Source organism: Sabethes cyaneus, chromosome 2 (genome assembly GCF_943734655.1).
Source record: "Sabethes cyaneus chromosome 2, idSabCyanKW18_F2, whole genome shotgun sequence".
Lineage (NCBI taxonomy): Eukaryota > Metazoa > Arthropoda > Insecta > Diptera > Culicidae > Sabethes > Sabethes cyaneus.
Genome location: NC_071354.1, coordinates 228321447 through 228333841, shown reverse-complemented (window position 1 = coordinate 228333841; position 12395 = coordinate 228321447). Strand labels below are relative to the sequence as shown.

At 39.2% G+C, this 12395-nt stretch overlaps 1 protein-coding gene across 1 annotated transcript in view; it reads right to left on the bottom strand.

Moving 5' to 3' along the window:
* The window catches only part of LOC128736718 (AF4/FMR2 family member lilli), a 152934-nt gene that overhangs the window by 32368 nt on the left and 108171 nt on the right, over positions 1–12395 (bottom strand). Inside the window, exon 8 of the mRNA XM_053831204.1 lies at positions 5718–5867. Coding sequence (XP_053687179.1) covers positions 5718–5867 — 150 coding nt within the window. The remainder of the gene's footprint in view (positions 1–5717; positions 5868–12395) is intronic.

Here is a 12395-nt window from a genome sequence, read left to right as displayed (position 1 = left end):
TGAATGTAATTGTTTTATCTAAAATGCTACGGTGACGAAAATATGCATTAATAATGAATAGTAGCGCAACTATTGGTACTACCACAACTATTGGATCGACTACCCTAAATGTGTTTTGTCACGGTGTTACTATATTAATAGAACCAAAAAACCAGCAGTTTTACTGCGATTTCACAAGCAACCGAATAAGATCAACTTTGATTGGAGCACCGTATTGTATTACGATCCACTTATAATAAGTTAATAAGAGATGTGTCGTAGCCAATCAGTTTTATATACCACGATAGCAATCACAATAAATTTGCTTTATTAACAATCTGAAGTTTTGACTAAAGTTTTGGCTACTAAGAATTTCCAGGTTTATTAACAGTTTTATTATGGTTTTAAAGGTAGCTATTAGTAGTTTTTGATTTGTATCATGTAGATATAGTGCAACACCATGATAAAGCCAGATGTAATGATTCATACCGCAATAAAACCTTCATAAAATTCAACTAAACCAAGTTACTTTAGAATTGTTTCGTAGGAATTCATGTAAAATCAAGAAATTTTTAGTTTTGGATTGATAATTGAAGTAAATAGTTAAACATAACGTTTGGAAAGTCAAAACTGTTAACTGTCAGAAGTCAACAATCCAAGTAGCACACTTATGATACGATATACGATATTATATCCCCTTGGTCAAATTAGCAAATTGGTTAGAAGTCCAAAATCGATATTCTACGCAAACGTCACTATTTTGCATAGATATTAAATGGCAAGTTAATGAAATAGGCAAACGACAAAAGCGACCGAAATAGTCCTTGGTGTCCGAAGCTCCTACCTAGCGCCTCCACACGACCATTCCCATACCCATAATACCTGCTAACAAGGCCGTGTGGCTCTGCCGTTCTGCCTAAAGCCTCAGTTCAGGCAGACATTTAGGAACCGCGCAGCATCGCACCTCCTAGCTTAGCTACTCAATGCTGTGCTAGGAGGTCTGCCTGCCTGCCTGAACTGAGACTTTAGGCAGACGGCTGAGCCACACGGCATTGTTAGCAGGTAAGCCTAATATGTTATTTTAATTATTTAAATATTTTTTAAGATCTATTGTTCTAGGTTTACCCATATGTGTTCCATTTCATTTTACTTTTACTCTTACATATTCATAAATGACGAACTGCTTAGGCGATTTTCCTAAGTCAAGTTAGGGTGACCCTGTTATTTTGCGATTGTTCTCCATAACTTTTTTATTTTGCATTTCTCGCAAAACACTTCTTCAGATGACTTTTGAGGCTCAATAAAACGCAATTTTTGGTGGAAAAAGAAACTGGCTATCTATTTTACTTCTAAACTTATATTAAATTTTGGGATAAAAATAGGCCGTTTTCAAATGTTAGTATCTTAGAAAGAAGCAAGCAGAAATAAAATCGGTTGATTGCGTTTGAAAGATAGTGATTTTTTGTGCATGATATCAAAAAATTGGATAGTGAATTTTTGTCTATCTCAAATAAATCAACTTTGAATATGTGTGGTTTTAACATATTTAAGGGGGCATAGTACTTTTTACACCATATTTTTGGCCTTATTTCAAATATTTTTTTCTCGATAACGCGGAAGGCGAATCGATTCGGGTTTTTTGCATTCTAAACATTGTATTTTAGACTAATATTTACACTTTTGTTTACGTATGGGAACCTCCTCCCCCCTCCCCTACGGCTCCTTGAACATGATCATTCGAAAAAAACATGAATTACGGTACCATGGATTGGCGCTCGGGGGCTTATCCGAATTGAAAAATTCCAAAACTACATGAAAGTATACTAAATTATCTCGTGTTTGACCCATCCTTTTTTTAAAATTCGAACGCATAACAAAATGGCGGACATTCAAACATAAAAGTAAGGAATTTCGTCGAAAAAATTGACTTTAAACATTTCTAAAATCTACAAAAATTGCAATATCGAAAAAAGGATGGGTCAAACACTAGATAATTTTGTAGGCTTTAAAACAAAAAAAGACTCGTGAAAATTGATTGAGCCGTTCTTGAGATATTTATGGTACCGACTTTGAAAACCTGGTTCCGAGAAAAACGGCTTTGAAGTTTTTATGCGCTGTGCAATCGTTCCAGACATGCGCGGTACACATAACTGTAACTTTGTCATTTTTTGGAATTCATCGAAACGGCTTCAAACACATATGGTAAAAATGTTAATCTTTTGATATAAGCAATAAAAAAAATTTCGATTTTTTAGAATTGAAAAAGTACTATGCCCCCTTAAGTATATAAAAGTAAACGAGTTGCGCCATAACTCCGGAACGCCTTGACTGTTCTTCAGCAAACTTGACGTACATGTTTCCTGATACAAGTGAATCAGCACAGGGGGTTGGCGAAAAGGGGTGGTCGCTAAAAAGGGGGGGGGGAGGTCCAAATATGTAAAAGTGGCTGCGATCATTTTACATTAAGGGGCGAACCAGCCACAGGCGGAAAACCTCTCAAATATAGAATAATAGTAATAATAATACCTTGCATTTGGACCGTTAGAAGTTGTACAAGTGGCTGGGAGATAAGATGAAGAGCGTGTGAAAGATGGAAGGGTCGCAACTACGGGAGGAGAAGAATGTAAGGAAGGCTTTGTTTCTCTTTCATTATCTTCGGAGAGACGTACAAGTTGCTGTAGACAAAAGGGCCGCTGACCGAGGAGAGCTAATCAAGGGGAGGGGTAGATATGTCTAAATGAAGAAAAAAGCTTTGTTTTTGTATTATGAGTCGTCAGATGTTCGAATCCCGACTGGGAGAGGCTGTTAGAGTCAATAGGACCGTAGCAACTGGTCCTGCAATTGTCTGGCACTCTAACAGCTGGCTGCGAAGTCTTTCGTATAAAAAAACAGAAGGTCAAGTATCGATAACGGAATGTAGCACCAAGGCTTTGCTATGCTTTGCTTAGTTATCAGCCACGGTCGTTGCTTACGCTCGTCATTGCAACCCAGCAGTTGATACCTATCATCGCTCGCAATGGCCCGCACACTTACCCGCGTGTGTTAGCGAGGGTGTAAAATGAAGAAGAAAAGAAGTAAAGTAAAATCCGTATCCATACATACTAGTATGCCACTCGTGCTCACGACCTATGGACAGCCCGTAAGCTTTGGATTCGCGGGCGAGATGTGTAGAAAGTTGCTATGAGGCGTTACACTCGCGAGTGTGTAGGTATCATAATGTATGCACACAGTACCAGCAGTTGTTTGTCGTAGGCTTGCGTCAGTGGAGTAAGCTTTGGATGCTATGCTTTTCACACTCGCTCGACTGAGATTTTCAAGACATGTACAAGTGGCTGAAAGACAAAAGGATGGTGATCTCTGATGAAAGGGGAGGTGCGAATCACGGGAATCCCCGTCGCGGGTAGAAAACTATTTAAGCGTCTTATTCGGTAGTTCCACTCCATGATACTATGAAACACATATGATTTCATTACTTTGTCTACCTTTCCCTCTGTTTATTGGAAAGTCAACCGTTTTTAATGTCTAACCTCATTATAAAGTTCAAGTCAACAAACATGAGGTTAAGTTTATACATTCTTTTTTGGATTTGGACCACTCACACAACTTATACGGTCTAAATGCAAGATAATTACAGCGTTTTTTACCTCTAAAGTTATCTGAAGAAGTGATTTGCGAGAAATGCAAAATAAAAAGGTTTTGGAGAAAAATCGCAAAATAGCAGGGTCACCCTAACTTGACTCAGGAAAATCACCCTAATATGGAGACGATTAGCGATAGAGGGATTTCGTCTTCTGCAATATTACTCAAAATGCTTCAAGCTATAAAATTGCTTAAGTGAATATCGTTATATCTTGTTTTGTTTTGAAGATAATTTCTGGATCTTGTAAATAGTCTAAAATTAACGATTATTGAGTAAACAATTTTTTCCACCTAATTTGGCTTTCTGGACCATAGTGCACTGGTAGAAATACTCAAATTACCGCATTGGGCGTAATTTACCGCAGGTGGGGCATTTTACCCCGTGCAAACGAGAAACACAACATTTAGGTGCTTTTATGAAATAATTCCTAGCATATTTATTCCACAATACTAAATGAAATAAACAATTGTAATTGGTTTTCAGCTCAAATACCAACATATACTCGTAGTTGTAACGTTAATTTGGGGTATCATAATAGAGATATATCCATTTATTCTTAGGGGGGGGGGGCGCACATTATACACAATTCCCCTATATTCCCCTATATGAAAATTTGCATATACGGGTTTTTGGGGCCAGTGAAGGTTTTTATGATGATTAGAAACCCCTCTCCCCACTAAGAGGGGGGGCTCTCATACAAATGAAAAACAAATTTCCTCATAACTCCAGAACTAATCAAGCAAATGGAACCAAATTTAGCATGTGGGTATTTTGCAGGCAATTTTTCTCTATGGTGAATTGAGACCCCTCCCCTCTTTACGAGGGGAATTATGACCCCTCTCCCTTTTAAGAGGGGGGGCTTCCATACAAATGAAATACAAATTTCCTCATAACTCGAGAACCAGTCAAGCAAATGGAACAAAATTTGACATGTAGGTGTTTTTGGAGACAAGAATTTTTTCTATGGTGAATTGAGACCCCTCCCCACTTTAGGAGGGGGGCTCCTATACAAATGTATTACAAATTTCCTCATAACTCAAGAACTAAGCAAGCAAATGGAACTAAATTCGGCATGTGGGGGGTTTTAGAGGCATGAATTTATTTTATGATGGTTTCAGACCTCTCACCCCTGTGGTAGGGGGATCAGGACTCTCATACAAATAAAACAGAAATTTTTGTGTAACTCAAAAACTAATCGACCTCGAGAATTGCCCCCCCCCCAAATTGCCAATGCCAAATTTGGTTCCATTTGCTTGATTAGTTCTCAAGTTATGAGGAAATTTGTATTTCATTTTTATGGCAGTCCCCCTCTTAGTGAGGGGAGGGATCTCTAACCATCTAACCATAACTTTCTTTTGTTTTTTTTTTGGGAAATTTTTTTTCGTGATCTGAATTGATAGATGCGGATTATATGATATGAGAATATGCTATAAAAGTATTTGAAATAGAATAATTTCATTTGAGTTTGAATTTACGTTGGAGTTGATGAAATTAAATCTTATATTTTTACTTTAATCCGAAACATAACAATAACGCCAGCACAGGTGCATTACAAGCTTCTCGCAATTGTCTGTTAATTTCATCATGTAAATAAACAACCTCGCCACACGGTAGTGCGGATTCCTTCTGCCACCCCACTTTGACATTGAAAGCAGCGGCGAATCGTGTATTCCATCAGCTTTTATGATGATGATCATGATAAAGCCATCATAGGCTGTCATTTGTTTGTAGATTTCTTTTTGGTTATATTTTTCTCGTCGTTGAATTTTGTTCATTTTCCAGACAACAAAATTGATGACAATCAAGAAAGTTCCTTCTTGGCTTCCTTTACTTCGCGGGGAGGGTAATCACTGGTGAAATCAAAGTTCGCCCACCATCTGCCTCAAGCATCGAAAGGAAGGATAACCATACCACAAAGCTGAGGTGGTAGCATAAACCCCTCTGGCATTGTGGTGTTTAAATTCCGTCTGTTTGCTAACTCAAATTTGCTTCGATGCCTTTAACAACGAACAAACTTGTAACATGAACTACTAGAACTAGATCGATTCGGATTCCCCAGTAAAACACGGACATTTAGCTAATTTTCAATAATACCTACCTAGAGTTAGAACTTGCCACACTATTGTTGGATTTGCTCCGGCGACTCTTGAGGGAATCGCCCCGATTGATGACCCCTTTACCGGTGATGGAGAAATGCCTCAGTCTGTAGTATTCTTCCTCGACACCGGTGTTAGGCATCGATGCCACCCTGAAAGTAGAGGACAGGACAGATTCCGTATTTGAAACAATGGTTTATAGAAAATTATTTTAAAAAGAAGTTTATTAAAAAATGTTAGTTTATTAAAAAATATTAGTTTATTAAAAAAATCCGGCTTTGATTATACATATTTAAAAGCCCCGGGGCACACTGGGATATGGCAGTTGAATTCTTATAGGCTACTTATATCTATCACATTCTAGATTCGGTCCACAAACAAAACCCTTCTTACGGGCAATTTTGGCGGTTTGACCGGTAGAGCATAATTTCCGCTACTATTTTTTGAAGTCACTCTGCGAATCAGTATCTCCAGCGGTTCTAATTCGAGACACCTGGCGGCCTCCTTCAAATCGGACAGAGTTTTCTGATTCACGTTCAAAAATTGCAGATCCCAGCTGCTGATATTGCCGGTGCTGGCTTCCGTACCGCACAACATCTTCGGGCTATGCTTCCGGTGATACCGGATCCACTGGATGACTTTGATAAGAACTCTGAACTTCACATTTGGGACGTAAATTGTTACGTCGCATCTAGATTCTAACGTAAATTCTGACTTGGATCTGAAGATTCCGAAGTATTCTGCGAGTTCAAAGTCGATGTAGAGATCGATTCCATCCGATAAATGCAGCCTAACTTTCGGCATGGCTATAGTTTAAGATACGTTGTAGATGTGACCGTTATCTGTGGTTTACTGTGGTTCATTGTGAGGTCTATTTACTATTTATTCCATCTTTCGAGCACCAATTGAACCTAGGTAACGTTTTTAATTCGTTCTTATGTACTCTTACGTATCTGTATCCTCTTCTTCCGATGTACCTGCTTCGACCTCACATGTTATTTCATGATTGTTGTGTTCATCCAGAACTTGCTGTCCGGTCGGATTGGTACTCATTATTAGTGCTTTCATCGCAGGTAGCAATAAGGGTTCCGACAATTTCTTCAAGTTTCATTCACCGCCCAGCAAATCAGAGATCGTATTTTATTTTTACCTAAGTATATTGGACTAAATTCATATATTTGTATACAAGTTGTACCTAATGAAAATGAAATATATTTTTTACAATTTACACATCAAAGCAATATATGAATTTATATTGCAAACTGTAGAATGCCAGAAAGATGACTAGATACACATGTACATAGATTAAACCTTAGAAAATGCAAACCTAGTTTCAATAAGTTTAATTGAACAGTTTAATTTCAAGAATAAATTTCAAAGTTAAGCTTGCCGAACCAAACAAAATCCTTCTCTTTTATGATATTAAATTATAAGTATAAATTGGGCTCTCAAAAAATCTATATCTGTTCAAATATATCGCTCTAGCAATTTATGTCATACTCGCTACAATAACATCGAAAAAAATGTGCTTGAAAAACGCTTCTGAAGGGTAGGAAAGGCCGCTAAAATGGTTCCAATGGACGTAAAATCGCAGGGCAATGATTTGAAAAACAAAATTAGGAATTCAATGAAATATTTTAAAGAGTAAAAGAAGTCATTTAATAAAATGATGCAGAAGTACGTTTTAAATCGCGGAAAAAACTTCTGTAAAGCATAATTTGTGGGTCAAACATTAAGCATAAGACCCCTAAGAAAAAGTTTTAAATTGCTGAAAAGGCAAAAATTATTTCTAACCCAGTAGAAAGTCGCTGAGAAACGATTCTAAAGTGTAGGGAAAAAAAACCAAAACAGTAAATGGCAAATGATCTCAAATAAGGCTTGAAATCAAGGGGGAGCCTGCTCTGGAAGGTATAAAAAAGATGGCTTTTTTGTGATTTTTTTTCAGATGTCGGAATTTAAGTTAAGCGTTGGGGTATTTTAGTTATGGATTTAGATGCATTTGATGATGTATTTTATATTTTTCAGATGCTTTGATGAGATGATTTTTTAGATAAAAAATATAAAAAAATATATCGACTTTAATTCCCCGAAAACGCTTCAAATGGCTAGACATAGGTAGTAAGCAGAATGTCCTCGAAAACGGGTTTGAAGGACAGAAAAGGCTATTAAGGAAGCTAATCCGAAATTAACCTTAAAATGCTTTTGAAGTAAAAAAAACAAAACAAGAAACTCGTCTCAAATTAATCTTAAAACTTTTGAAAATCGCTTCTAAAAAGCAAAAAAAGATAAAAGAGAAATTGATCGCAAACCAACCAAAAAATCCTCACAGCTGCTTATAAAGTTTAGAAAAGACCAGCAAAATCTCAAATTGGACTGAAAACTTCTGAAAAGTGCTTTCACGGGGAACGAATGAATGAAACAGAAAATGATCCTTAATAATGATTCAAAGCGCAGGGAAACGTTTCTGAAGGGCAAAGCAGCCCTAGCAGGAGACAGACTTAGCCAAAAATTCTCAACAAATTTGGAATTGATAATTCCAAATGTAGTTGAAATCTATAAATCGCTTCTAAAAAGGTAGAAAAGAATAAATTTTAAAATAATCCCAGATTATGCTTAAGAACGCCGAAAACACTTCCAAGGGTAAAATAGTCTAATAATTTCGTTTTGCTTTTTTTCAGCTTTTATTCAGCTGGTTGCTGAATAGTGTATAAAACTTTATGCCGGGCCCTTTTGTGTTGTCATTACCAGAGTATCAGGGAGACCTCAAACGCCAGTACCTGCCTGTACGCATGTACCTGACGAGACAGGCAATGTCCCGCACTAAAACACAGGTAGAGCCCTAAACATAGCTGATACGCCTATGCAGAGGCAGAGGCGCTCTGGCCCTGCGCGAACTCCATGAACTAGCTCTGAGATCTCTCTACCAAAGGTCGGATATCATATTTTAAATAGAATAATTATGATGATAATGACGATGATGATGATGATGATGATGATGATAACAGGAAAATTAAGAGATGTAAATGTGCTTTGTCCTGAACATTTTGTTGTAAAATGTAGTATAGTGAAGAAGTGGAGATCTGGTCAGCCCGGCCTAAGACCGGTTGTCCTCACCCGCGCACCCACCATCAAGTTTCCAACACAAACAACACAGACATCACATTGTCAAGACAAATCACTGGCAATGAAACAAATTTCATCTTTCATCCCCCGGTATTTATGCAGTGTCCCAAGATAGGTCTACAAAATAAATTGAGCGCAATACAACCTAGGCATGCGCGGTAGTCGGCTGAAGCTATGAAACATAGAGTCACACCCACCTCTCAATCCTCGAGACCAAAGAGCTAGTGCGCAGTATTTATAACGGGATCCCATCGCCAGACTCCTCAAAACCCCAAACACTAACCGCTAGAAATATTAGTATTGTGAATTTAATGTAATATAGTATAAGAATTGACTTAATTTTCCCTGGCACTACCATAGTTCCTCTATTATTGCCCGTAATCAGTGTAGAATGCTCCTTCGGTATCCAAACCGGGTCTGGTACATCGCTTACATCCTCTTACCAACCCTAAGCCCCCGGCCGACTCAATCAATCCGACATTTTTCGGAGATATTTATGACAGCTGTGTTAAATAGGAATGAGCCCCAGAATTTATATTTCGTCATATTCTCTCTCACGTTCTTTCTCTTTGCTATTCCTTTTTTCTCTTTTTTAGTTCCATTTTCGACGTTTTGATCGGTTATTTTCTCCTTTCTGTACCGTTTTATAGGTTTTAGCTCTCACGTTTCTTGTTTTTTTTCAGTTTTCCTCTTTTAATCTCGTTTTCACTTTTTGCTGTTTAGTGTTTTCTTCGTTTCACGTTCTATTTTTTCTTATTTCCAGTTTGTTTTTCCTATAAACGTCTTTTTTAACCATCCCAATCATGGCAGTCTACCTAAGCTACCTATGCTAAGCTAACCTACGCGTCTTTTTTAACTATCCTCCTTTTTGTCTTCCATCTTCATCTGTTCCGTTTTTTCTCTTTCAGATACCTGGAATTTTCTTTTCTGTCACGTTTATTTTGTTTTTTGTTACTTTTTTTCCTGTTGCTCTCCGGTTTTCGTATTTTATCTCCCGTTTTTCTTGCTTGCTTGGGACTAAACATTTTTTGTTTGCCTGTTTTCTTTTATTTTGTTTGTTGGTTTTTTATTTTATTTTTCCTTGGTTAGTGTTCGTGTAGAACGAAATGAACACACAGTTCTTATGATAGCGATGATATATTTGAATCAGCTTCAAGCTAGAAATTTTCCCAGTTAGATTTATATAGTTTAATGTAACAATGGTACCTACATTACAGTGTGCCTGTTGAATTTATTCAATGGACACTAGGTTTATATTTTCCTGACGGCAGCAGTGTTTCGCTGGGTGGTTATAGAAATATAATTTACTTCAAGCACAAAGCATTATGAATACATTTTCTAACCTATTTGCACTTCTATTAAAATATATAGAATCCAAAAAATGTGTAATTCGGCCCTTCAAGGAATAATCCTGTAATCTAAATGCATGGAATGTTAGCGCGAATTCACTTATGCCATCTTAATACTATTTTTACCACCAGAGATCAAAGAAAATTTATGAAATAATTATTTAACTAGAGATTGTGTAAAGCACGTTTTCTTCACTTGGCACTGACGAAATTCTGCCTATTGTCTTATTGCCTATTGAGGTTGACCGTGACGAGACTGTCAGTGGATCTCCACAGTGATGTTAGTTGGCGTTACTTAAGTTGCAGATAGGGTTGCCAGTGATTGTGCCCCTGTCGCAACATCCCCCTGCCCGTAAAGATTAGTACCACACTCAGCTTTACTGTTGCTTCTTACGTCCAATACCGCCAGCTTCGAGACAGGTCGACGGTACAAACCTCCTGCCGTTTGCACCACAGCTTGTCGTATACGCCCATCCTGTCCAACGATTACCTGCAAAATTCGTCCGCGAACCCAACCGTTCCTTCTGTTTTCATCGATAATAACGACTAGGTCCCCGGGTTCAACTGCTTTGGTTTCTCCAAACCATTTAGTTCGTTTGGTGAGGGTCGGTAGATACTCTCGTACCCACCGGGACCAGAAGTGATTTAGATTTTGCTGAATGAGATCCCAGGAGTTGTGAGCTGATCTTACTTCATTCGATATGTAGACGGGTGGTTGTTTGACACCATTACTGCTGCCGAGTAGGAAATGGTTCGGTGTCAACGCATCCTGCTCTGCCGAATCCAATGGCAGGTAGGTCAACGGTCTGCTGTTCACGATAGATTCGGCTTCTATTACGAGCGTTAGAAGGCCTTCGTCACCTAGCTTTCTGTTTTGTGTCAAACCGGCCATCGCCACCTTCACGGAACGAACCATACGCTCCCAGCTGCCCCCCATACTGGGGGCCGACGGCGGGATGAACACCCATTTTGTGAATGCATTGGTGAAGGTTGATGCTGCTGCCGTTTCCGCACGTTTGATTTGCTCTCTTAGCACGTTATTAGCTCCGCAGAAATTCCGACCGTTATCGGAGTGGATCTCAAGTGGTGCTCCTCGCCGACACACGAAACGACGAACGGCTTCGATGCACGACTCTGTAGAAAGGTCATGAGCCACTTCGACATGTACCGCCCTAATCGTTAGACAAGTGAATAAAGCGATGTATCGTTTAACGGTTGAACGCAGAACTTTCACTGGTATTGGACCGAAATAGTCCAATCCGGTATAACTGAAGGGTCGAACGAAAGGTGAAAGCCGTGCAACGGGAAGTGGTGCCATCTTCGGTGTAACTGGGTGGGATTTATATACCTTACACCACTGACAATGCCGCGCCACTTTTCTGACGAGTACACGCAGCTGGGGTATGTAATACTGCTGTCGTATTTCGTTGACAATGGTTTCGGAATTTCCGTGGAGATATTTGCGATGGTAATCGTCGATAATCAGAAATGACACCCTATGACCCTTTGGAAGTATCACCGGATACTTTACCTGATCCGCGATTTGTTTTGCGACCCCAATGCGACCGTCAATACGCAGAACTCCTTCGTCGTCTAAAACCGGAGTCAACTTATAGAGAGTGCTGGACTTTGGTATTGCCAATAACTCCCCTGGCGGTAGATGTTTTTTCTTCTGTAGGACCGCCACTTCATCCGGATAGGTTTCAGCCTGAACTTGCCTCCAAATCGTTATCTCTGCACCCCGGAGTTCTTCCTGCGTCAAAACTCGGCTCCCTGTTCCACGTTTGCGTAAGTGAAGGTATTTCGTAACGTAGGCCATGGCTCTCACCATGCGACTCCATCGAGAGAAACGTTCATATACCACCAATGGAGTGTATCCGGTCATTTGGTGAAGATAGCACGGCCGCACTTCCTCATCGGTGGTTGGCATAGGATGCTTAGGAGTAGGCCAATGATCTTTACCCAGGTGGAGAAACTCTGGACCTTGGTACCATCGGCTGGATGAATCAAATTGGAGTCCTTTGGTCCATTTCGTTGCCTCATCTGCCACGTTCATTGCACTCGGTACCCAGAACCACTCACTTTCACTGGTTGACGTTAATATCTCACCAACGCGACAAGCAACGAATTGCCTGTACCTTCGGTGCTTCGAATGAATCCACGCCAATACTGTGTTCGAATCGGACCAGAGATATCTGTTCGTGATCG